The 25,580-nt window shown below is 53.3% G+C and overlaps 1 protein-coding gene across 3 annotated transcripts; it reads right to left on the bottom strand.

The window, feature by feature from the left end:
• Window positions 1-1,258: 1,258 nt before the first annotated feature.
• Window positions 1,259-23,250, bottom strand: OXTR (oxytocin receptor). 3 transcript variants are annotated; one of them, XR_011496318.1, is made up of 5 exons: window positions 19,092-23,250; window positions 18,419-18,491; window positions 17,237-18,275; window positions 13,548-13,767; window positions 2,157-2,281 (listed from the first exon to the last, which is right to left on the bottom strand). XR_011496318.1 is itself a non-coding variant. In XM_070492575.1 (4 exons), exons 3-4 carry the CDS (start codon window positions 18,153-18,155, stop codon window positions 2,034-2,036), a joined length of 1,167 nt encoding a protein of 388 aa, XP_070348676.1. In that variant the 5' UTR covers window positions 18,156-18,275; window positions 18,419-18,491; window positions 19,092-22,058; the 3' UTR covers window positions 1,259-2,033. The 3 variants fall into 3 exon arrangements, 2 of the variants coding, with proteins under 2 accessions (XP_070348676.1, XP_014713416.2); XM_070492575.1 differs by lacking the exon at window positions 13,548-13,767 and having other exon boundaries at window positions 1,259-2,281; window positions 19,092-22,058; XM_014857930.3 differs by lacking the exon at window positions 13,548-13,767 and having other exon boundaries at window positions 1,259-2,281; window positions 17,237-18,491; window positions 19,092-22,058.
• Between the last annotated feature and the right edge of the window lie 2,330 nt (window positions 23,251-25,580).

The following is a 25,580-nucleotide window of genomic DNA, read 5'->3' as shown; positions in this document are numbered from 1 at the left end:
CACAAGCAAGGTATGAGAGTTCTAATTTCTCTACATCTGTGCCAACACCTGTTATTGCCCGTCTTTGTGATTATAGCCATCTTAGTGGGTGTGATGTGCTATTTCACTGTGGTTCTGATTTGCATTTCCCGAACAAATAATAATGCTGAGCATCTTTTCATGTGTTCATGAGCCATTTGTATATCTTCTTTGGAGAAGATATAAAAAATTGCCTATTCAAATATTTTGCCCATTTTTTAAATTGGGTTGTCTCATTATGAAGTTGTAAGAGTTCTTGATATATTCTGGATACAAGTATATGATTTGCAAATATTTTCTTCCATTCTGTGAGTTGTCTTTTCACTTTCTGGATAATGTCCTTTGACGCACAAAAGTTTTCATCTTTGATGAGGTCTAAGTGTATCTATTTTCCTTTGCTTATGCTTTTGGGTGTCCTATCTAAGAAACCACGACCTACTCCAAGGTCATGAAGGGTTACACCTCTGTTTCCTTTGAAGAGTTTTATAGTTTTAGTGCTTACGTTTAAGTCTGATGCATTTTGAGTTAATTTTTGTATCCAGTGTGAGGTAGGGATCTAACTTCGTTCTTTCGCATGTGGAAATCCAGTTGTCCCAGCACCACAACTTGAAAAGACTATTCTTCCCTATTGAATTCTCTCGTCACACTTGTCAAAAAGCAACTGGTCATAAATGTAAGAGTTTATGTCCGTACTCGCTAATCTATTCCTTTGGTCTCTATGTCTATCCTTATGCCAGTACCACACTCTTGACGACCGGAGCTTTATAGGGAGTTTTGAAACCAGGAAGTCTGAATTCACCAACTTTGTTCTCCTTTTTCAAGGTTTACTTGGCTATTCTGGGTCCCTTGCATTTCCACATGAATTTTAGGATCAGCTTATCAATTTATGCAAAGAAGCCAGCTAGCATTTTGATAGGATTGCCCTGAATCTGTACATCAATTTGGATAGTACTGTCATCTTAACAATATTTAAGTCTCTGATCCATGAACACAGAATGTATTTCTATTTATTGAAGTCTTCTTCAATTTCAATTTCTTCAATTTCTTCAAAATATTTTGTAATTTTTAGGCTATAAGTCTTGCACTTCTTTCATGAAATTTATTCCTATTTTATTCTTTCTGAAACTATTCTAAATGGAATTATGTCTTAATTTCATTCTCATATTGTTCACGGATGGTGAGAAGAAATGCAGTTGATTTTTGTACATTGACCTTGTCCTCCGCAACCTTGCTGAACTCGTTTATTAGTTCTAATGGGTTTGTGTGTGCGCACGTGTATACACGAATTCCTCAGAATTTTCTATATACAAAATCGTGTCATCTGCAGAGAATTTTACTTCTTTTCCAATTTGGATGCCTTTCATTTCTTTTTCTTCACCAATTGCTTCTGAAATATTAGCTTCCTAGACATTTTCAACCCAAGTTTTAGTCGGCTGCCTGTGCCAAATGGTCTCATAACGGAAGCCCCTGCTCCTAGGGCCCCTTCTGACAAGCTGGCACCCAGGTTCAGTCCCCTCAAAGGCAGAGGCCCCCTGAGGTCAGGAGGACATTAGCACCACCCTCCCCCTCTGAGGTCCCATTCCCACTCCTGACTCCACGCTCAGAACACTAGGCTTCCATGCCCAACTGGTCACCAATCCTTTACTTACCACCTTTCACAAGATCCCAGAATAAAGGAGTAAAAATGTACTGGAGTGAAATTAGAGGTTCAGGAAAAAAAAAAAAAAAAGCAACCCACCCACTAGGGGCAGCAGTGGGGCCAGGGTAGCAGGAGTGCCTGTGGGAGCCCAGGGGAGGCCCAGGGGTGGTCTGACGATGAGTCACCCTATCACCTTTCACCGTAGAGGCCACTGCCCCCTCCCAGGTCAGAATCCCCCACCCCGCTCAAGCCACCCCAGGTGTGGAGGGGTACAAACTGCAAGGTACCTTATACACATACATACATGGCCACTGAGGGGCGGACTGTCTGTGTCAGCACAACCCCAGCCCAGGGAGGCAGTCCTGACCCAGGCTGGTCACACAGTGGCTGGCTGCAAGCAGCTCTTCTGGCTGGAGCTGTGCCCGCTCAGGACAAAGGTGGACGAGTTGCTCTTCTTGCTGGCGCTCGTCTCCCCGGGCCGGCTGCCCTTCAGGTAGCCGGAGGAGCAGCAGAAGAAGCGCTGCACGAGTTCGTGGAAGAGGTGGCCCGTGAACAGCATGTAGATCCAGGGGTTGCAGCAGCTGTTGAGGCTGGCCAGGAGCATGGCTATGATGAAAGCCGAGGCTGGAAGGAGGGCAGGGGTGCAGGGAGAAAGGAGAAGAGAGCATCACTGCTGGAGCATTAACCATCATTTCCTGAGCCCAGCCTTTTCCAGGTGCCCGGTGCAGGGCCACAAGACGGAGTACTAAAAAGACAAAGTCGGTCTTCCTTCCATATCCTTGCTCTGGCCGCGCACTCAGCCTGGCCCCCGAGCCTTCCCAGGCTCAGCCCAGCCCTGGGATGCTCCCTGTCCTTTCTCCCCTCAAAAGCTCACCCAGGGCGTGCCTCCACCAGCAGGAGCTGTACTTATCATGGCCACCTGTTCATTCATCACTCACCCAGCAAGTGTTGAGTGCCTACTATTCAGAGTGTCGAAGAGCAGAGTCCGGAAGCTGCCAGACCTAGTTTGTATTCTAGCCCTGAGAGCCACAAATGACTTTAACTCCCCAAGAAACTGTCGTTTCCTAACCTTTAATGGGGATAACAAGAGCACCCAAACCTCGCGGGAATGCTTCAAGGATTAAAGGGTGCCTGGTACACAGTAAGTGCCCATACATGGTGGCTGCCGTCACAACCATGTGCCAGGCACCAGGCAAGGCACTGGGACACAAAAACAAAATGAGCAGAACCATGAGATGGGCACGAGGTGAGTCAGGTGGGTACACTGAGGAGGGTACAGCTCTGAGAGCTAATCATGGCCAGCCCCAGGGAAGCCAGCACTGGAGCTGACGCTGGAGGATGCTTCTGTTTCCCAGGCAGAGAAGCGAGGAAGAGTGTGCAGGCAGAAGGAATAGCCCAGGCAAAGGCTTGGTGGCAAGAAAGTGTATGCTGTCTTCACAGGCGAGAACGCTAAGAGCATTTCTGCGAAGCTGCCCCTGGGAGCACAGCTTCGGCACGACAACAAGACACACAAGAACTGTGTCGAAGCTGTTATACTGAGGGTTTACTGAGTTCAGGCAGAATTAATGATCAGAAATCACCTTTGAGACATTGCTTGTTACAAATTTAAGCTTCAAGGAGGGAGAAAAATTCCTAAGTGCTTCCAAGTAGAGGGGAGGGAAAATCTGGGTTTCTTTCCATGGACGTAAACCTGACAAATGGTAGACTTCTCCCTCCAACAGAGCAGGACAGGCTGCCCCGTGAGAAACCTGCGCGGCAGACGAGGGACCCAAGAATTCTGTCCCCAGCCTTACCCTTATGAGGCTGGGGAAATCCACTAGTCTTCAGTCTTTTCAGCGAAAAGTTTTCAAAAAATAACTCCAGAATTCGAGAGTTAAATTCAGGAAAAGATTTCTCACAGGGCCGCTGGAGTTGCAAGATCCAGACGCCACCATGGATGCAGAGCACAGAGGTGTCCGTCAGCGAAGTCTGTGTGCACCAAAGGGAGGAGGGAGGTTGTGTGGAAGAGGATTCAGTGGTTCCCAGAGTGGGGTCCCTGGAACACCTGGGAGCTTGTTAGAAATGCCAGTCCTCAGGTCCGACCCCAGAACTCTGCCTCAGACTCCTGGGGGCGAGGCTCAGCAGTCCGTTGCAACAAGCCCTCCCGGGGATTCTGACGCACATGCAAGTCTTCGAACCTCTGCCCTAGTTACTTGTGCACCTGTTGAAAGCAAAGCACGCTACAACAGACCAACACCCAAAAATCGTGCAAAAGAGAATGTTTAGAAAGCCAAGGAGGGGAACCCAATTCTCAGACTAAAATAGTAAACAACAGAGAGGGGAACCCAATTCTCAGACTAAAATAGTAAACAACAGAAAAGTGAAAGGAAAAAAAGCCAATGCCACAGCATTCCTCACTTTCTATAAAAGGGAATGAAAATAAACACTTGCTTTGATTTGGATGGGTAAGAAGAAGACGAATTTAAGTTTAGAAATTCTAGTGAAATATCACCAAAATTAAAAATAGAATGTCTTCGACATCATCATTAAACATCTAAAATGAAAGAGGCAAAATCTTACAAAAGTCTAAATTAAAAAAGGCACGAGAAGTCAACTACCAGACACAAAGGGCAGACTACAGGTGTATAAAGCTAGAAAATGGGGCAAAGGAAGATTCGAGAATGAAGCTCACGCTGGGACAGAAAGGGACCACCTCTCCCCAGCTGTCCAGAGTTACTGTGCAGAAGCTTAGCTGGTCTTTTAAGCTTCTCGCCTCACTCTTTACATTTGGATCTTTTAACTTATTTATCCTGTTTAAAAAAAATGAACAAACAAACCTAAAGACCATCAAAAACAAAAAAGTAAACGGTTAATGTAGTCCTGAGCAGCCACATGACTTTTTCTACCTCCAAGCGGCCAGCCTGGGTGGGAGGAGTTTGGATGACAGCCAGCACCTCTTCCCCACCTGGTGGCCACAGACTCGAATGACCAGCCTGGTTCCTGGCGGATGGATGACTCGCTAAGCTGAACCCGCTCGTGTCAAGTTGCCAAATGCTAAGGGCACACCCGGACTTTTTAAAATTTGGCAATCTCGTAATCATTCAAAGACATGAGTCCCCACTGGTAGAATTTCAAGCCATCAGCATGGAGGAGAGCTCTTTGGAAGTAAAAAATGGGCTCTGGAGGGGGTCTCAGAGGAAGGAAGCAACAGGAATACAGGCACATAAGTGAGAAAGTCCAAGAGCATCCAGGCACTGCCAGAGTTGGGGAGCAGAGTTTCACAGAAGAGACTGGAAAGAGCCAGGCTGGGGAGGACCTTGAATCCAGGCTGAGTCTGAACTTTAATCTATAGGCAGTGGGGAGCCATTGATGGTTTCTGAGCGGGTGAGTGACTTACTGCACCTCACCGGCTATCGGCACTTACTGGATCTTGGTTAGGCCACAACATCGCCCTTTCTGGTGGCTGGAAAGGCTTCACAGGGCTGCAGAAGAACAGGAACAGCACAAAGCATGGAAAACACCGTCCCTGCATTTCACGGTGATGTTTCCAAGGGAGCACGCGACAATGCAGCAACGTTGACCATCAGACTCACCCCTCAAGCTTACACAGAACAGTACAGTTTTCAAAGCAGCCTTATCCCCATGTCATAGATGAGGAAAGTGGAGCTCAGAGAAGGGAAGCGCCTTCCCCAAGGACACACAGCAAGTCACCCTGTGTTCCCACCTGAAAGTAGTGAAGTCTGATTCCATTTAAAACGAGGTCAGCATTCCCACGTGTCGGTTGGCTGACGCAATCTTCTCAGTCCCAAAGAAAGGACACAGGCTGGCTGGGCCATCACACCAAGAGGGACAGAGTTGGAGAGCAAGTTCCTGTTCCCCAAACAGATGGAGGCCTCCTCGGAGGCTAAGCGTTGCCCACTCCCCAGCAACAGGCTTTTAAAATCCAAGTGCACGTGGGAGGGAAAATGCATTGCCTCCTATCAGATCACCCTCCTTCTGGGCAGAAATGTCTCCTGGTCTAGGCCAGGGGCCAGCAAACTACAGCCCACGGGCCAAAGCCTGCCTGCTGCTTGTGTTTATCAATAAAGTTTTACTGGAACACAACCATGCCCATTCATTCACATATTTTCTACGGCAGCTTTTGCACCACAAAGGCAAAGTTGAGCAGCTGTTACAGAGACCTCATGTCCCACAAGCTTATAATATTTACTGCCTGGCCTTTTACACAAAAAGTTGGTCAGTCCTTGATCTAGATGCTGTAGGAGGCGCAGACGCTAAAACGTGGTGGGAAAGGGCTCAGAAAGGGGAGGGGCCGACCGCAGGGCCAGCTCAGCCCACTGCGGCCCACACCACCAGGAGCAGAACTGGATGGTGCCTCTGCTTCCGAGTTACCCAGACCTGGCACAAATCCTGGCTCTGCCACTTTGCACCTGTGTGTTCTAGGCCAAGTCCCTGAACCTCGGTTTCTCCAAGTGTGAAATGGGAAAAACAGAAAGAGCTTCTTGACAGAATCATTGCAAAGTTCAATTAGATGGGATGCCAAGTGCTCACCACGATTTCCAGCAGTCAACAACAGTAAACAGTTAATCAAGCTTAGCTATTGTTATTACCACAATGATGTGCACGTGCTCTGTAAATGTCACTTTTCTTATCAATAACATAGTTAGCACCAACACGTTTGAACCAATGGAGAGAGGCTGCTCCCTGGGCGGGGCTGTGTCCCGGAATCTGAGGCAGCCTAGAGTGGGGCAGAGGACACAGGACCCACTGGCTGAGCTTCTGGAAGCTGCACAGCCATTTGGCAGTGTCTGTCCAGTGTGGCTCTTGAGCCAGAGTGCATGGCCAAGGGTTCAGCTTCTATGTAGATTCTTGTGCTGGCTCACAAGGCCCCACCACCAGTGTAGCCTTTGGAACTGGTCTGCCCTCTCACCCAGCTTGAAATTTCCTGATGGGTTTAAGACTGAAAGGATGGGCCATCTTTGGGGAGGGCAAGGAGGATGCCTGGGTTCCACAAAGTCAAGGTGACTGAAACAATCACAGAGCATCGGATAGGAACGCTCTTGTCTCATTCCGTCTTCCTTGGGGTGCTGGCAATATCTGATCTTGCCCTGCAGATTTCAGGGCTAAGATCCTGAATTAGCTCACAGCCGAGCCTGGACATCCCAGCTGGGAGAGGCTGCTGTCTCTCTACTCTGTAAAATCGTCCACTCTCCTCCCTGCTCACCTGTATTCATGGTTCATGCCACCCTCCTGGTCTCCTTCTACACTGAAATCCTTACCTTATTGATTGTCTTCTTTCAAAACACAGCCACCCCTGGGTAGCTGCCCAGCAGACACTGACTGGAAAGGTGAGTTGGGGGACACTGCCTCAAGCTGAGCCGGCAGCTTTGCTCAGATGCTGGTGCCCACGCTCAGGCCCAGCTCTAGGATTCCGGTGCTCGTCCCCCAGCCCCACTGGCCAGAGAGCCGGGGGCGAAGGCTCACGGCTGCATTCCTCCCAGGGCATCACTTTGGCCAGAGGGTAACACCCCGTCCCAGGGGAGCCCATGTCTCATGACTGCTCCACGCAAATGTGCAAAGATCTGACCGTTTGCCTTCATTCAGGCTTCTCCGAAGGGCCATCCCAGCTCCCAAGCTCCCTGTGAGACTGGCCCCCGCCATACTTTCCACAAAGCGGAGTGACCATGAAGTCAGTGTGGAGAAAAGGAGGACCTGGAAGTCACAGTCCACCCGACTCCTCGCAGGAAGGTATGCTCTGCAGCCAGCTCCTCCTCTGAGGCCAGGCGGGCAACAGAGCCATTCAGGGAGGTGACCTGGGAGCCCCGGCTCAGAGCGGGGAGGGAGGAGCCAGGAACACAGGATTCAGAGGCAAACTCCTGGGGTCTGAATCCCCCTCCCACCTAATCATTCTCTGAGTCACATCTACTATCTGAGGCTTAATATCCTTTACTGTAAAATGGAGGTGACACTCAAAAGGACTTTGAGAAAATTGGGGGAAAAAGTAGCATAAAAGGTCTTTGTGAATGGGAAAATGTTTATTCGATTATTATTATTAATGGATATGAGATATGATCAACTGTATAATTTTTTAAAGACCAAGGTATAGGGACTCCTGATCCCAGGTTGATTACAGAAATGGTCCTTTGCCCCTTTTTTTCATGACTTCAAAAGTTAAAAAAGACAAAACAAAGCCCAGAGCCCTGGGATTGGATTACGTGACACCAAAGGAACTCTAAAGAGTCCAGTTTGGAAAAACTTACTCTGTCAGTGACGTAGGAAACCCAGAAGGGAAGGTGGCTGCCACCCCGGGAGGGAGCAGGATCTCAGGGTCTCCGCTGGGAGAGCCAGTTCTGGTCATGCCTCCTCCACTCGCCTCCCACAGAAGTAACACCTTTCCCCCAGGACGGAGGCCGGCGTGGGAGCACACTGCTCCCCCTGGTCCTTGCCAAGCAGCGTGGGCGGGCAGAGGCCCTGGTCCAGGGATCAACCCTCACACCTGCCTGGCCTCGAGTGCAGGGCATTCTGGGAGGAGGAGCAGGAGATGACGATCAGATGTTCCCGCATCCTTTCCTCGACTCGGTGCCAGCCACTGAGCTGTCCCTGGGGACCTGCCCTCAGGGATTTACAAACTCAGATGGGAAAGAGAGAAGTACAAGACAGACATGCTATTAAACGGGGCGTGGCAGCATTTAGGAGAGGCGCTGGCGGGCCCGAGGCTGGGGCTGGGGACGAGGGGTCATCTTCCAGTGGGGCCTCCTACGGGCGAAGCAGAGACATAAGCAGAAATGGCCACAAGTCAAAAGCAAACATCCCCCGCTGGGCAATTTTACCCCCTGGAGACAGAAACAAGGCTCCATTTCCACACAGCACGGTGATTCATGGAGGGGTGGGTGGCCGAGGGCCACCCGAGGACGAGGACGGTATGCCCTGAGCATGCTGTCCACCCACGGGCCTGCTTTACTCAAGCCCCAAGAACTCCCCGTTCGGATTTCCCGGCACTCCCTCTGCCTGTCCCCGTCCCCGTCACCGAAGGCCCAAATTAGCCCAGAACAGCTGATGGGCAGCTGGCCATGGTCTCTCGGGCTGTGTTGTTCCCGAGGCAACTAGTGCGTTTCACATGCAATTCAAAGACTTATGGCCGCCTGACATCTTTCATCTGAACCAAATCAACAGCTATAGGAGGCCCTCCCTCAAGAAATCATCACTGGTTCAAGGCCCACCCCACCCCCTCACCACCCCAATCAGGCCTGCTTCCCTGGGGCTCAGGAATTCCAGCCTAAGTCCTTTATTCCTACAGAGCTGTGTAGGAATTTGGGAGTTGTGGTCTATGGAAGGCCTTTTTAAAATGATTTTTGAATGTACACTTATATAAAGATTGAATACTAACATGTATTACAGAGCGCCTTCTTTGAAAAGACCACAATTTTACAACATTGGCATTGTTCTAAAAATCAGACGTGTGACTGCCCCATGTATCATAATTATGGTCAGGATTAGGAGCCAAATGTGTGGGCTACAGAGCTTGAGATGGGCTCCTATTATGGCACTACTCAACCCTGATGCCGTGTCGTGCTCCTAAGGAACAACCACATTCTGGAAGCAGACGAGCTGGGGCCTTTTTGCGAACGACCAGCCCTTCTCTACCCTGTGGGGAACAAGAGGGCCCTGCAGCCAATCTGGGCCATACGGATAAAGGCAAACTGCACGTTTTGGTAAAAGAGATAAGATATTAAAGACTTCCTGCTCCAAGGGTAGTCAGTGGGCCAGCTGCATGGGCACTGCACAGGCCGCACCTGGATGCTTGTTAAAAATGCAGACTCTCGGGCGCCCACCCAGACCCACTGAATCAGAATCCACATTTTAACAAGATCCCTCCACATGATTTGTGTGCACATTGAAGTTTGAGAAGTATCCGTCCAGGAGGAGGAAAGATAATAAAATAACTGCCAATAATCTCAACATGGAATGTGCATCTGCTTCTTTGCATAGCCAGCTCCTACTCATCCTTCAAAACCCTTTTCAAATGTTGCTTCCTCTCTGACACCCTCCTGATTTTTTCCGCAGGGAGAGGGAATCAACTAATGCCTCCTGGGGCACTCACAGTACTTGATAAATAAATCTCTCTCTTACAGCATCATTCCTTCCTATTATTTTAATTTATGTTTACAATCTGTGGCTGGGGACTGTGTCCCCTTTGTGGCTCTGTCCTTGGCTGCTAGCAGAGACTGGAAAATAGAAACAGTTCAATAAGGGATCCAATTGAACTGAAGCATGAAATTAGCAGACAGGAAGTCCTGATAAATCAGCCAGCGCCACCAGCACACTGGAAAGGCAGAGAGACAATTTCCCTGCTTAACGGGAGGAGATGGGCTCCTAACAAGATGACTGGACCCAAATGAAATTCCCTCTAGGAAAATTAAGTCCGCACTCAGATACCAAGGTCAGGCGGGGAGAAAGAGAGAGAAACAGAATGAGCAAGAGTGACCGTTACGGTGCGAGCATGGGCTGTGGAGGGCAGAGGCCCGTGGTCCTGGAGCACCTGGAACCAGGAGTGCCAGCTCCTGGCGGAGCACACAGGAGGCCTGGCAGAGGCTGTTCCTCAGTGGCCAGGAATCAGGGGCTGGGACGCTGGAAACGACCAGGTCACACCCCGGTCCTGCCCACCCCTCATACAAGGGTCCCCCTGGGTTGCCAACACCCAGGGCTAGGACCTCCCACCTTGCCTCTTGATGCCTCCTCCAGGAGAGGCCCTAATTCCTCTTTACCTCCCACCACTCCTATTGCCAGCACCCTGGGCTCGCCACCACCCCTCACCTGAAACTGCGCCCTCTGCTAAAATGTTGCTCCTCCACTGCACTGACTTACCCCAGGACCCTGGCACGTCTCGACATTGCTCCCTCTTTTTTTAAAGCCAACATTTATTGAGCGCTTACTCTGTGTTAGGCACTGTGCCCCCAGCACACTCCACCCTCCCCACAACCTAAACCCCATTCTTAACCCCAGGAAAGTGAGCTCGAGGCAGGTTGGGTCAACTGCCCAGGTCACTCCATCTGGCTACACCTTGGGACGTAAGACGCCAATGCCAGACTGGCAGAAACTGGGGGTGTCCTCCCTGAGGTCTGTGGGTGTACCCAGAACTCTGTGCCCAGCCTTGGCTTGACTGTCCCACGTTGGTGCATATGCCACCTGTTGGCCACAGGAGGGCGGGCGGGTGGGCCAGGGACTAGGAGGGCTCCTTGCAAACTCTCTTTGCTGGAGGATTGACAGATCAAAGCAGCGGCTGTGTGGACAGGACCCTCGGGAGGCACTGGGTAACTGCTTGTAGAACGAATGCATTGGCGGTCAGAGGAGAAAGGAGACCTCCAGCTGGGGGAACAGGGACGGCTTCAGGAAAGTGGGCATGGAAGAGGCTGCCATGTCCAGCTGTTCAGGTTGTGCCCTGCACAGCTCCCGGAAGCATCATTCTCACAGACCCCTGAGGGTCTGCACAGAGCAGCCCACACACTGGACTTGGATTTGAAGGATGGTGCCCACGGAGGAGCCTGGGGTGGGCATTCCTGTGGTGGGAACAGTGTCAGCATGGCTGCAAAGCAAAAGGATGCAGTGGGAAGTGGCAGTCTTCAGGCCTGGCTGGGGTGCACCAGGCAGAATGGCCAGAGCCCAGGGAAGAGGTGACAAGGGTGACGCATCTGTTGTATGTGGTGGGGGCCAGGCCTACACCACGGGTCTAGACCAGCACTTCTCAACCAGGCTCGACTTTGCCCCTTCAGGGACGTTGGGCAGTGTCTGGAGACAGTTTTGTGGTCACAGCTGAGGGGGGTGCTAGAGGCATCTAGTGGGCAGAAGCCAGGGATGCTGTTAAACATCCTACAGCACACAGGATGGACAGCCCTCCCCCCACCACACTCAAAACAACGATTTCCTGGCCCCAAATGCCACTAGTGCTGAGGCCGAGGAAGCTCTGCTCAAACCAGGAAGGAGGTGATGAAAAAGGAAGGGATCGACATGAGAGGCAGGGGGCAGGGGATGGTGGATCAGAGAACTCCAAGGGGGCGGGCGAGAGTCAAGGGACACAGGACCCAGAGTACTGAGGGGGCAGTGCCATCAGCAGACGGGAAGCCGGGTGGCTGCATGCCGGGTGTTGTGGGAAAGAGAGCCCAGGAGTGGGGATGTTTAGGCCACAGAGAGGGTGCAAGGCCCTGGGGTGGGGTCAGGAACCAGCTTCTTAACAAGTGCCCAGGAGATTCCGATGTCGAGAGGGGCAGGTCACCTTGAAAATGTCGGCCTGGTGAGGGGCCGTGCAGGAGGGCAGTCTCTGGCAGGAGACGACCTGGGTTCAAATCCCAGCTCCACCACTCACTCAACAGGGCTCTTGAGCAGGTCACGCCTCTCTGAGACTCAGTTTCCTCATCTGTAAGCAGGGAGAACGCCCCCTGACCTGGCTGTGCTGGGTGAGGAGGAGAGACGGCTGGGCGCTCGACAAGCAGTGGTGATGGTGCAACCCATCACCTCCCTGAAGCTGAGCCCAGAGCGGGGCTGTATTCCACCCTCAGGTGCTAGCCCATTGCTCAGATGGAAAGGACAGAGGCCCACAAACTTGTCCCAAACCACACAGATGGCAAGGAGACCAGTCTGTGACGGGAACTCTCACCACCTCCCAGTACATCTCCCCGGGGCTTGATGTTGGGGGCCTGCCAGAGCACAGTTCAGCCCCCACCCGGCCCCAGCCCCTGGGAGAGAGCTTGCGGGGTTCCCTCCACTTCCAACAGTTTCCAGTGCAAGGTGGTGGGGTCAGCCCCTCAGGCAGCTGACAGACAGCCCAGGCCCAGCCCCGCCTCCCAGGGAGCAGGACGCCGCCAGGGGCAGGCCTTTTCCACGCTGCTCTCCTCCAGACCCAAGGCCTCCCCACACCCCTTGTCCCACCTCCCCACCCAGCCAGATATCCATCAGATGGGGAAAAGCATGTAGCAAAGCCTCACTCAACAGATTTTTTTGTGCTGTTATTAACCAAAACTTTGGGTGGGGACAAAAAAAGTAAAGTCACCTTGGGGCAGAAACTCAACGGGAAAACATTACATGAGCCAAGAACATAAAAGAACTCCCAATTGCTCAATCAGACAAGAGTACGGTGGTTGGTTAACTGTCGGCCTAATTGCAATTTATACCCAGAAAGGCCAAGCTTGAGAGCTTTTCCTGGCCAAGAACGTCTGCTCAATCTTCTCAGGTGCACCTGCCCCCACAGCTCTCCATATCAATGGGTCACCAGAAGAGCAGGCCCCTCCAAGGTACCCGGCCCGCCCAAACCTTGGGCATGGGGTCCTTGGAAAGGCAAAGTGGGTAGACCACACTGGAGGGGCCATAGTTCCAAAGAAACTGGGAGGGACTGGGGAGCTCATTTTCAGATGAGGAAATACTTAAAACTAGGCCTGCAATGTGTTTCAACCTTCCTCCTGCTACAACACCCCCACAGATGTTTGATTGCCCCCTGTGATGGGGTGCTCACTTCTTCACCAGATCCCATGTATTTGTTCAACAAGCATTGGTTGAGCTCCTAATGGGTGCCCGGCCCTGGGCTAGGCCCGGGCACATGCCAGTGAACAAGAGAGGTGGCGTCCCTGTTCTGACAAGGCTCATCTGCCTCCCTGGCTTAACGAGTTTCCCCTCCATACACTCACCTCCCCAGACACACTGCCCATTGTCCAGCAGGCTTCCCTTCTACCTCATCCCCCGCCACCCAGGCTCTCGAGAGAAAAATGTCCACCTCCTCCCTCAGGAATAACTGCCAAGATGCTCAAAGTCAACCCAAGAATGCAAACAGAACTTTTAACAAGCAGAAGGGGACGGGGGAGGGGAAGAGTGACATTAGTCACATGGCCCCTAGGTGCCACAGGTCACACCATGTCATCCTCACCTGCTCCCTCAGAAGCACCCCAGGGTCAGAGTCCTTGGGACCAGCAGCAAAGCGAATCCCACCGAGTTCCAGGGGAGGCTGGTGCCGAGGCTGTGGCTGCGGACTCTGGTTCTGAAGGATACGTTCGGGGCTCGTCAAAACCTGCCAGGGCGTCTGCCCTCGGTCTCCAGTCCCACCAAACCAGGCTCAGCGGCTTGGGGCTGCTCCGGAGGGGGAGCTCCTTAAATTACCACGACCTCGTCTTCCCCTTCTCTTCTCTCATTGTTTTTTCTTCTGAACAATGGAAATAAATCGAGAGCTTTCCTCTTTGGCTCTGATGAAAAGGAAGCCCCACGTGCGGCTCACCTCTGCACCCAGTGCCTTTGTTATCACTGTTACGATAATATTCTAATTTCCCTATCCTTTCCCCTCATCCCTTTCCTTACAGCCCCTTTATCGTGCCACAGTAGCTGAATCTCTGTGCCCCACCTCCAAGTGTTCTGGATCAAGGTGAGCTCTAAACCCATAAGGCGGCGCTTAATGAGTGCAGCTGTGCGGGCGAAAGAGGTCGGTCAAGGAGAGAGATGGAAAAGGAGCATGTGGCTTTCGAGAGAACGTCAGAGAGAGGGAACCTTAATGGAGGCAGGGACTCGGAGTCCAGGGGGGGCCACGAGGCCACTAGCCAAGGCAAGGAGACTCCTCCATCCACACATCAGCCCAGATCTGTAGCCCGTGGCTAAGTAGCTCCTTGTCCTCCAGAGGTTTCACGAGGAAGCTACAGGCAGGAACAGACCGCACGGCTGCCCCAATCTTGCCTCTACCTGAGCCTGTCTGCCCCTGGGCTTCCCTGAAGAATGTCACGCTGTTCCCAAAGGGCTCCTTGAACTTCCAGGCTCTGCTCCACAGGAGATGAGCAGAGCAAGGGGCCCTGATCTAGAAATTTTGCATCTCTCGTGAATTCCCCTTCTCTGGGAGAGGAAAGCCAGGGCTATGCATTAATTCCACTTCGATGATCAAACCCTCTCAGTCGCTGGAGCATGTCTCTCTTTTCTTCCTTCCTAGCCTCTAGATTGAGTCATGTCTCCTGGGTGATCGTAAACACCATTGTTTCTGATGGCCCAGGCTGCTTCTTGCAATTATCCAAATTAATGCCAAGCAGGCACAGGGTGTGTGTTCTGGCTGAGCCCACGTCCGCTTGGACCCCCACAGCCCTGAGGCATGACTTGGCGAGGCTGGTGGCCCGAGCCCATGTCCTCTATGCTCGATGGGCCTCTCACGTGGACTGGGCACAGCTCCTGGCAGCACGAGGGGGAGGAGGGTGCTGCCAGCAGTGGGTCACAAGGCCCCTTATGTCTGCATTTGCACTCAGAACACTCAGGACAGAACGCCCAGGAGAACCAGGTGACCTGGGTGTTCAAGCGACACCCACCTTTTCCTCTCACTGGGAAAGAAGCAAAGGGAATATGGGACCCGAGGCTCTTTCCCCGCTCCCAGAACCCGAGCAGGAGCCAGTCTCCACAAACCCTCACCCGGGAAATCCTCTCACCCTGGGAAAGCCACACGTACCCAAAGGCCTTGGGCCCCACTTTAGGTGGGAGCTGCCTCTCGCTCACTCTCTTCCTGTGTCTTATTTTTAAGACGTAAAAATCAATGTTTGATGTACTTTTAAAGCGTGGAAAAGATCAAAACTTCACTCGGTGATTACACCGTGTGAGTTGATCATAGGTGCTCATTCTTTGTTCTTTAGGGAGCAAAGTGAGAAGGAGGAGAGCAGACAAGGGGGTGGACAACAGGAAGTCATACGAGGAGGGGTGGGGGAAGGGAGGAGGGAGAAAAATCACCAGAGAAAAATGAATGGGAGGGGCGTGGGGATAGCAGGGGGCAAGGAGTCAGAAGAGCTGCACGATGGATGAGCTGAACACTCTGATGTCCTCGTTCTAGAAGTATGGCATAGAGGGTCAAGGGGGAGAAGGGGACCCCTCACCCAAAGTCCCACAACTAGTAAGGGCCGGATGGAGAACTACATCCCAGGTCCCCCCAGTATCTGCTCTAAGGGGGTGTCGGTCTCACTTCCTCAAGGGCTGGCGTTTGAGCACCTCAATACCTGGTCCAGTATCTCTTAGGATCCTGCCCAGGAAACAGGTGTGGCCTGATGGAGCAGGAAGAAACAGCTGTGGGGGAGAGTAGGCAGGGCAGGAAACCCCAGCTCTAGGCAGCCTCCAATTTGCTGTGTGATCTAGAGCAAGTGCCTTACCCTCTCTGAACCCCTGAACCGCCCCCCCTGCAAGGTGTGACTAGTGGCTGCACCAGGAAGCCAGGCTGGCTATCCTTGAGTCTTCACAGCGATCCTCACGCCGAATGACCCCACCAGGGCCAGCACACCACAGGTGCTCAATAAATGTTGAATGATAATCGCCCAGGCCACTAAGGCAAATACTAGGCTAATTGGGAGGGCAGGATAAAGCCAGGAGTCTGTGGTTTCTGGAAGAGAGCAAAGCAAAGTTACCCAGCTGAACGAAGGCGATTTCAGCCTCCAGGGGACGGTGGTGGTTGAGACTGTTGGGAGCAGTAGCGATGACATCCATAAAGGGAGATTTGTGCTGTCTCGGGGCAGGACGGGGAAAGCAAACCCCTGGCCTTTTCTTACAAGCATCCGAGTCGCTTGCACCCCACTGCAGTGCTCTGTGCTCGCGGCAACCCAGAGGTGTCCGTCATTCACCACCGCGGATCAGCCCTCCCGCTCTTTGCAAACGAGCTGCTGGAATTGTGGGCAATGGAGGCGCATCGGCCTGGAGCTCCCAGCCCCGGGCTGGCCGCAAGCGCCGGAGCCCAAGGTGCTCTCTGCTCCCTCAAGCTCCCTCCTCACAGATCGCCCCTTCTGTCCTCTTCTCCTGGTCTCCCGACTCTGACAACTGGCCCCTGGCCATCCTCACCCTGATTCCGCAGTCCTTCCATCTGGAGGCAGCGTCCCCCGCCCACAGAAATCCCCCAGCCTCCCGGGGCAAAGCGGAAAGTTTGCGTCTCGCCTCCCTTCCCTTACCGGCCCCTACCCCCCACCCCCTCAGCAGGAGCGACGTCTCCGGTCCCGGGGCACCCCCAGCCCCCGCGCCTGCCCGCCACCCCCTGGGGCACTCACCTCTCCACTAGGCGAGCGGTTCGGGGACTGTCTTCACATCCCCAGGGCGCCCCTCCCAGCACCTTCTCAGCTCTTGGTTAGACAATGGAATCGCCCACCTCCCGCTGCCCCTATCCAAACCAGACCCCGCGGGTTCAGGCCGACTTGAACTTCAAGCGGAAGGAGCTGAGCTGGGGCCCGGGTTCGAAAGGTACCCCCACTACTCGCGAACCACGGAGACGGCGAGTCACTTGAACTTGTTTCCCGTCCATAGTAAAGAATCACACACCCCATGTAGCCCAAGGACTGTGCTAAGACTTTCCGTGCGTTTTCTCATTTCGTTCCCCTACTGCCTGGTGAGAACTGGTACTTTTATCGTTATTGCCACTTTACAAGAGGAATTGGAGGCTCAGGGAGGCGACGCTCAAAATCACTTAGCCGGGGGATGATGGAGCCAAGACTCAAACCCAGCCCTGCAGGACTCCAAAGCCCGCTTCTCCCCCGGAAGGCCCCCAGATCCGCGGACGTGCGGCGGCAGCAGGACCCGGGCGTCTCCCCGCCCCCTCCCTCCTCGGGGGTTCCCCGCCAGCACTACCTTCCTTGGGCGCGTTGGGGTCCCAGACGCTCCACATCTGCACGAAGAAGAATGGCGTCCAGCACACGATGAAGGCCAGCACGATGATGAAGGTCATCTTGACCGTGCGGATCTTGGCCTTGGAGATGAGCTTGACGCTGCTGACGCGGGCCATAGCCGCGTGCCCCCCGCTGCCCGCCGACGCGCCCTCGGGCCCCTCAGCGGCCGCCGCCGCCGTCTTGAGCCGCAAGTTCTGCCAGATCTTGAAGCTGATGAGGCCGTAGCAGGCGGCGAGCACGATGACCGGCACGATGTAGACGGACAGCGTGATCCACGTGACGTAGGCCTTGGGCCCCCAGGGCTGGATGAAGACAGCCCAGCAGTCAAAGACGCCGTCGGCCACCTCGCGCAGCGAGAAGATGTGCACCTGCGGTGCGCTGGCCACCAGGCAGCCCAGCCACGTGGCGAGCACGGCCAGGCGGTCCACGCGGCGGCGCAGCACGCGCAGCGGCTGGCAGATGGCCAGGCAGCGGTCGAGGGACATGAGCAGCAGCAGGTAGGTGGAGGCGAACATGCCCACCACCTGCAGGTACTTGACCAGGCGGCACAGCAGGTCGGGCCCGTAGAAGCGGAAGGTGATGTCCCACAGCAGCTGCGGCAGCACCTGAAACACGGCCACCACCAGATCGGCGATGCTCAAGTGCTTCATGAAGAAGAAGAGGCGCGAGTGCTTGTGGCGCGTGGTGCGCAGCGCCAGCAGCACACACGCGTTGCCGCTCAGCGCCAGGAAGAGGATGAGGCACAGCACGGCCACCTCCACGCGCGCCAGGGCCTCGTTGCGCTGCGGCGGCCCGGCGGTGCGGTTGCCCTCGGCCCCCGGCGGCGCCGCGCTCCCGTTGGCCGCCTCGGCGCTCCAGTTGGCCGCGAGCGCGCCCTCCATGACCGCGGCCGCCGCTGTGCGCCCCTGGCCTCGGAGAACCTTTAAGGCGGGGCGCGGCGGGGCGGGGCTCCTCGGGTTACACTCCCGGCGACTCCGCGGACGGACCTGCGGGGTCGGGCCCTGAAACAAACCCCGAGGGTCCTGAGAAGACCTGGCGTTTCTCTCCCGACGCACGTGCGGCTCTGTGGTCCCCTTCCCAGGAACCCCAAATCTTTTAGGACTAGGGGCTCAGCCGCCACCCCGGAAAGCCCCGTTTGAGGTACCTCCTTCAGAGCCGCTGGAAATGAGCGGGAATCTCCCGGACCGCCGGTTCCTCGAGATACTCAGTCGCTTCCACTGAAGGAGAGGGGAGGGTCATAATCGGCCACTTTCCTCCGGGACTGGGACTCCTAAGCCAGACACCTCCCCCAGGCATCCCCAAAGTAACTCTCCGCCCCCCGGACCCTCAGCACAGCCACCTCCCGCGAGGCCTCCAAACCAGCCACCTCTCCTAGTAAACCTTACTCCAGCTACTTCCTCCGGAGATCCCCAAACAGCCACTTGCCTGGGAAACCCTAGCCCAGGGTCATCGCCCTCCAACCTCCTGTTTCTAAAATGCATAGCTGCCCCCCACCCCGAACTTCCACAACAGCTGCTCTCCTGGAACCCCAGTCCGGCGGTCCCTCCTGGAGGCCGACCTCGACCGCTGTTCCCAGTATCTTCCCGCGGGGGTCCTCCCCAGCCCAGCAGCCCCGACGCACGTCTTGGCCCCGACAGTCAAGGGCTCCGCATCTTGTTCCTGAGCAGCCACTCTACAGTCTCTCGGAGCACCAATCGCGCCTCCAGGAACCACGAGCGCGAGGCCCCCCACCGTCTCCCAGGGGCTCCACCAGCCCCAGCCATGCCGTCCACCCCCGCGCAGGACCCAGCTCCCTGCACCGAGCCCCGCAGGCTGACCTAAACTCGGCTCCCTGGGGAAGTTGCACCGTCGCGGACGGTTGCAAAGACGCGTGTGCTCCCGGCCCAGGTCGGGGTGGCCCCAGGCGGCACCCAGTCTACTATGCTGAGGTCTCCAACTCTGGAGCCTTGGTGGCTGGACTCCCCTCGCTCACAGCCTGACTGGTCGCTGGATGGGGACACAAGGCGAGCAGGGGTGCTGCTGAGGTTGTGCAACCGACAGCGTGCGGACGCGGCGCTGTCTCCTGGTGGCCCGCTTTTCTGCGGCGAGTGGCCGGGGCCGCACCACCTCTCGCGTCCGCTAGGGGACGCGGAAGGCCGGCCGCGCCGGGCCCCGCAGAGCCGGTCGCCTCGCCGGGCGATGGCCCGGAGCGGTGACAAGCAGGCTCGGTGCACAGCGGCTTAAAACTGCGAGAGGGAGGCGCTCGTAAATAACCCGCTTGCTTTCTTCCTTTCTTGGTTTAGAAGCTCTGGACTCTCGGGCAAAAGGGAGGCTTAAAGAGCAGTATTTCCCCCTGAGTAGTTGGTGATGAAGTTACAAAAGCATTTCGGGGATATTTCCCAAACAACAGGTTAATTTCAGCGCTTTTTTTTTTCTCCCAGGAGCTTGAAGTAGTGGATTGAGCGTCGAATCAAGTTAGTCCTTGCTTTGGGATAGTTCCTCTTCCCATTCGTGAGGAATTAGAAATGCCTTCTGTTCTAATCAGCACCGGGGGAGGTCTTCATTCTTTAGGCACTTTTTAGGAGAAGACCTCAAGGAAAAAGAGAAATCTGTCTTCATTTTAACGTGATGCTGCTCCTCTGCCGCCCGAAGCCATTTCTGCCTCCTTGTCATGCTTGAAAATTAAAATCCTAAATGATGCCAAAGGAAGGGGGAATGTTAAAGGCGCTTCTTTCACTCCTGGCTCCTTTTCTCTTCTAAAATCGTTTTTTGAAATAATTTACAGTGGCCAAGAATTAAGGCAGGAAAGCAAAGTGAGGATTCAAAAATGGACAGGGCTCTTTAAGTTTTATCAAGTGCATGTTTCCTCCTGACGTTTCATTTCTACCTCTTTTAATTATGTGGAGAGAATTGAGTTAGCCCAGGACCGGGTTTCCTGAATCCACAATTACAGCCCTTTGCCAAGACATCCCAGGGGCAGACCATCACCTCCGCCCTGGTCCCAGGGTTCAAGGTGAGCGGGCATTCCAGGATGGGCCTGGGAATTCCGGTAACGCTGGGAAGGGGAGAGAGGCAAGAGTTGTCTTTTTCTTGCCCTTGGGAGTTGTGCCGTAATAGTGTTAAAAAAGAAAATTCACTGAATAAATTGTAAAATTTTACTGGCTTTATTTAACAATTCATGAGTCAGGCAGCATCCAATCTAGCAGGCAGAAAGGAGCCCTGAGGAGCTGTACAAAATGAAAGACTCTTATACACAGAGGGGAGTGGGAACAAGGAAGTCATGCTAGGAAGAAAAGCAGGTTGCTTATTGCGGGGTCACTTCCCTTGACGGGGGGCAGGGGTCCGTCAGGCCACTTACCTGACTCATGCTGACAGGCGGTTCCTGATTGACTGGTTTAAGCTTCCATTTCTGGGAGAGCCGAAACTGTAATTAAGTCAAGTTTCCATTTGGTGATGTGGGGCTTAGCATAAGTGACTCCATTTTGGGCCTTTTGTCTTGTTTTTAATAATATTAATTAATAGTATCTGTCACACAAATTACAGATTAAAGTTACAGACCGCTCAGGTGGATTAGGTGAACTTGAACTTCTCCCTGGGCCTCAGTTTCCCCGTTGTAAAATGAGAGGGCTGGTCAAGAGAGCTCATCTCTGAGATCTCATTCCTCTGGTTTTCTGGAATTTGAATTCGCCATCTGTGAGCTTGATTCTAGGGGGTGAAACACATCTGCCCGACTCTGTGGTGGGATGAGGAGGGGGCGCCCCTGATGGGTAACATCGGGAAGAAGACCACCCGGCCTGCAGGGCCCGGCCTGCCCCCCTTTCCCCTGGAGGGGAGCTGCTTCAGGGAGCAGGTTCCTGGGTGCCTTCTCCAGGGCCAGGCTCTTCCCGTCACAGGGGAGCCTGCCCGGTCCCGAGTGGCCTGTGCAGGGCAGGTCAGACTGCCGAATTCTGGATTCACTGAGCAGGACCATTTGGTCTCACGCAAAAGCTAAGTTCTCATTTAGCCATCATCTGAAAAATAAAAAAAGTGGACCGTTTGTTCTCCATTTCTTCTCTTTTGTTTTATTCCTCAGCATGTGCAGAGGTCAGGCAGGGGAGAGAGATGCTATTTCCTGAGGGGTCCCCTTGAAGAGTCCTCACAGGAATAAAACGTGCTCCCACCCCTTGACCTCTAACCTCTGGGGAGACAAGCACTCACATATTTGCAGTGTGACAATGACAAATGCCAACACGGGCCTGGCACAGTGCGGGCAAGCACCTGGTGGACAGTTGCCACAAAGAAGGCAGCCGGATTTTGAGGCTCAAGAACGAGTTCTCCAGGAAGCAAAGAGAAGAGGCATTCTTCTCAGAGGTGTTCCAGGCGTACCTGGCGTTTGGGGAACTAACTATTCCATGTGGCTGGGAGAGTAGCTAGAAAGCAATGCCAAGAAGAATGGATTTTATCCTGTAAACCAACATTCCCCCAAATGTGGGACGGAATACTTTCTCTGATGGCATTCAAGGTGTGGATTTTGTATTGAGAGATACTGAATAACATGGTGGGGAAGTTAGTTCTTTCCCAGTTATACTTCATTCCTGTTGGTTTCAGCCAGGAGAAAGTCTGATAGACCACAAATCATGAAGGCAGTGCTGGGAGGCCTAAGGTTCGGGAGACAGTGGGGGGAAGACGATGCCCATGGAAGGATTGTAAGCAGAAGGACGTGCTCAGTCACAGGCTTTACAGAGAGACCCTTGGTGGCCACAAGGAAGATGGGAAAAGAGATACTGGCATTAGGAGACCCTTGAGGGGTTCAGGCAAGAGATGCTGTAGTCATGGACCCGGGGGAGTGGGGGATGGGACATTGGAGGGTGTATTAGTCAGGGTTATCCAGAAGATATATAGATATAGACATAGGCATAGATATAGATTTATCTTAAGGAACAGGCTCAGGTAATTATGGAGGCTGGCAGGTCCAAAATCTACACGGTGGAGCTGCAGGCTGGAGAGCCAGAGAAGAGCAGATGCTTCAGTTTAAGTCTGAAAGCTGTCTGCTTCAGAATTCCTTCTTCCTCAGGGGAAGTCAATTTTTGCTTCTATTTGGGCCTTCAACTGATTGGACGAGGCCCACCCACATTAGACAGAGCAGGCTGCTTTACTCAAAGTCCATTGGTTTAAACGTTACTCTCATCCAAAAACACCCTCATAGGAACATCTAGAGTAACATTTGACCACATATCTGGGCACCGCGGCCCAGCCAAGTTGACATAAAATTAACCATCACAGAGTGAGTTTCGGAAACCACTGTTTTACAAACTTCCCAGTCTCCCCAAGCAGCCAAGGGTCTTGAAGGCAGGGCCAGTGTTGTATCTGCGTGTACTTCAGAAAGCCCAGGATGCTGCCCATGGGCACTCCACAGGCATTATTAAGTAGAGGAGGATGGAAGGGGGAGTAAGAAAGATAAGACATAAACGTCCCCATGGCCAGTTTCTCTGTCCTGAGAGCAGGCCTAGGACACTGGAGGAAGGTTTCCTGCCCACGATGACCTGTCCAGCTCCCACTCCCACCTCCGGGAGCTGGGTCCTGAGTTTCAGCATCCTGGGAATTTTCCAGCTCTGCTGCATTTATCTCGATGCGGATCCCAGCCCAGGTGACCTCACTGGTCAGGGTGGAAACGAGCCATAAACACATCCAGTCCACTCCCTCCCCACCACCTCCCCGGTTACTCCCCCGACCACATGATTTCTGTCTCTGCTTGGGCCTCTGGCTCAGGAGGGCATCAGTGACGCTCTCAGGCACGAAGACTAAGTCGTTTGAGCAATAATTTTCTGCCGGCAAACTTGACCCCTAGCCTTCTTGCATTCAGCTATGCTGTCCAGATGCAGGAACGGCAGGGTGTGTGGGATGACCTGGGACATTCACGAGGCTGTACTAGGGTGTTGTGTCAGGACGCCAGCTTCTCCTCATAACTCTTGCATACTTCGTCCAGCCTGCGTCATTTTGGGCCACTTCTCAGCCTATGCTTCATTCCTGTGTCCCATGGTGGGTGGAGGGAGAGAAAAAAACATGTTCAACTGTTAGAAAGCACTCTGAACTGCACTCGTGAGTGCCGGCTTCTGAGTTTTACCACCTCCTACCGGTGTGGCCTGTGTGTCTCTGAGACTTAGTTTCCCCAGGTGCTGACCTCATGGGACTGTGCGAATAATTCACAGGCGGGATACTTTGAAAACGGTTGAGTATTGTACATCTGCGTCTGTTTTCTCATGTTGACAAGCCTCACCCCAGGACCATCTTGTGAAAATATTTTCTCATCCACTCAACCTCCATCTTCCTTTTTTTTGAGGAAGATTATCCCTGAGGTAACATCTGTTGCCAATCCTCCTCCTTTTGCTGAGGAAGACTGGCCCTGAGCTAACATCCGTGCCCATCTTCCTCTATTTTATATGTGGGACGCCTGCCACAGCACGGCTTGTTGAGCAGTGCGTAGGTCTGCACCCGGGATCCAAAACTGTGAACCCCGGGCTGCTGAAGTGGAACGTGCGAACTTAACTGCTGCGCCACCAGGCTGGCCCCCAACCTCCATCTTTTAAGTTTTCCAGATCAAGCTCACGTGTCTCCTCAATTCGCTTAGACAAACTGTGCGTGCATGTGCATGTATGCATGTTGTGTGTCTGTGTGTACGTGGTGTGTGTGTGTGCTGTGCCGGGGAAGGAAAGTAACTCCTTTGAACCCTAACTGGTGTGATGAGAATTCTAAATCTTGGCCTCTCCAGCGAAGCCTTCTCTGACCCTCTCGGCCACTGAGAATTCCCTGTTCTGAACCTCTGCCGCATGACCGCAGACCTCACGTGTGGTGTGATGGTGCTCAGTCTCCCAGTTCAGCTGTGAGTGCCTAGAAGGCGCCTTGTGGATCATAGTCCTTATCTGCTTGCCCATCATCTTTCCTATCATACATACCCATCAATGAAGACATGTTGAGAAAACGATCGGTGGGTTACCCGAGAACATCCCTCAGCAAGTTAATCCCTCGGGTCAGACCCTTTCTTCCTGGAACAGTATTTCTGTGGAAATCTGGCTGAAGGAGGGCTCTCTGTGAGAAGGCACATTGTTCATACGTGTGTGCCATCCTCCCCAGAGGGAGCGATGGCAGAGATAAAGGACGATGCCTCTCGTTCCACAAACACGGTGTCAGTTGACAATGAACACAACAACACAACCCCTATTAAGGAAATGGCTTAAATAAACCCATTCTCCGTTTGTAGACGCTGTTGGCCTAGGTTAAGACATAACTAGAGAGAAAAAGCATTCTTCTGGAATAAGAGAGCTTGGAATAAAAGCAGGCTGCTCTTTTGCAGAAGAAAAGGTTCATTGAGAATCAGGATCTGTGGAATGTGTGACTTTGGGAGCAGCAGGGCCTCCAGGAGCAGAAAGACATGTAAAAGTGGTTCTTATCCTCACTCGGAACAAGCAGAATGGTTGGGATTCTCGTGATGTCTGTCTTACAGAGGAGGAAACTGAGGTTCAGAGAGGGGAAGGGGCTTGCCCGAGGCCACACAGCTGGTTAAAGAAGGCCGGCGTGGCTGGAATGAAGCACGAGACAAACCTGGAGAGGTCACCAGAAGAGACCACCCAGCCTGGTAGCCAAGGTCAGGGATTTTGCTGTGTCTCAGAGCGCCAGGAAGCTCTGGCGGGTAACTGAAGGAGAGGTGGATAAGTGACAACGTGCTTGCATGGGGAGAGGGGGCCCAGATTGAAGTGGGCAAGTCGCAGGAGGCAAATCGGATAAGAGGCCGTTGAGAATCGAGCTAGCCTGCGTAGGGTAGTGTCCAGGTCAACATAGCAAGGACAAGTGATTCGCCCAAGGTCCCACCACCATCAGAAATGAAGCCGAACCAAAACTCCGGTTTTTCCATGGACCCAGCCACCTCCTGGTCACGAAAGGCCCAAGCATTGAAAAGGTTCTGGAGATACAAGCTGGAAAGACTTTCTGGTGAAGCAGAGGGAAAGGGGATAAGAGAGGGGTTCAGACAGTCCCCTGGAATCATCCAAGGGCTAGACTCGCACAGGACACTCGAGGAAAACAGAGCTCTCTTCCACCATCCGCCACCTCTGCCTGCTTCTATCAGGCCATCTCGGGGAGGAGGAAGGAACCTAAGGGAAATTCCAGGGACCTGAGAGCTCCAGACACGCACATTGTCCCAAGCCCCAGGCAGCCCTCTCCCGCCTCCACCAATTCCAACGGCCCACTCATTTTTCCTTTTTAGGTAAAAAAAAAAAAAAAAAGGTATTTCTTCCCAGAGGGGCACCCAACAGAAGTCTGCCTTTCTCCCTGGGATGTTGCGCACACCTTGA

Source organism: Equus asinus, chromosome 21 (assembly GCF_041296235.1).
Source record: "Equus asinus isolate D_3611 breed Donkey chromosome 21, EquAss-T2T_v2, whole genome shotgun sequence".
NCBI classification, from domain to species: Eukaryota; Metazoa; Chordata; class Mammalia; order Perissodactyla; family Equidae; genus Equus; species Equus asinus.
The sequence above is the reverse complement of the archived record's forward strand: the minus strand, read 5'-3'. Positions and strand labels throughout refer to the sequence as shown.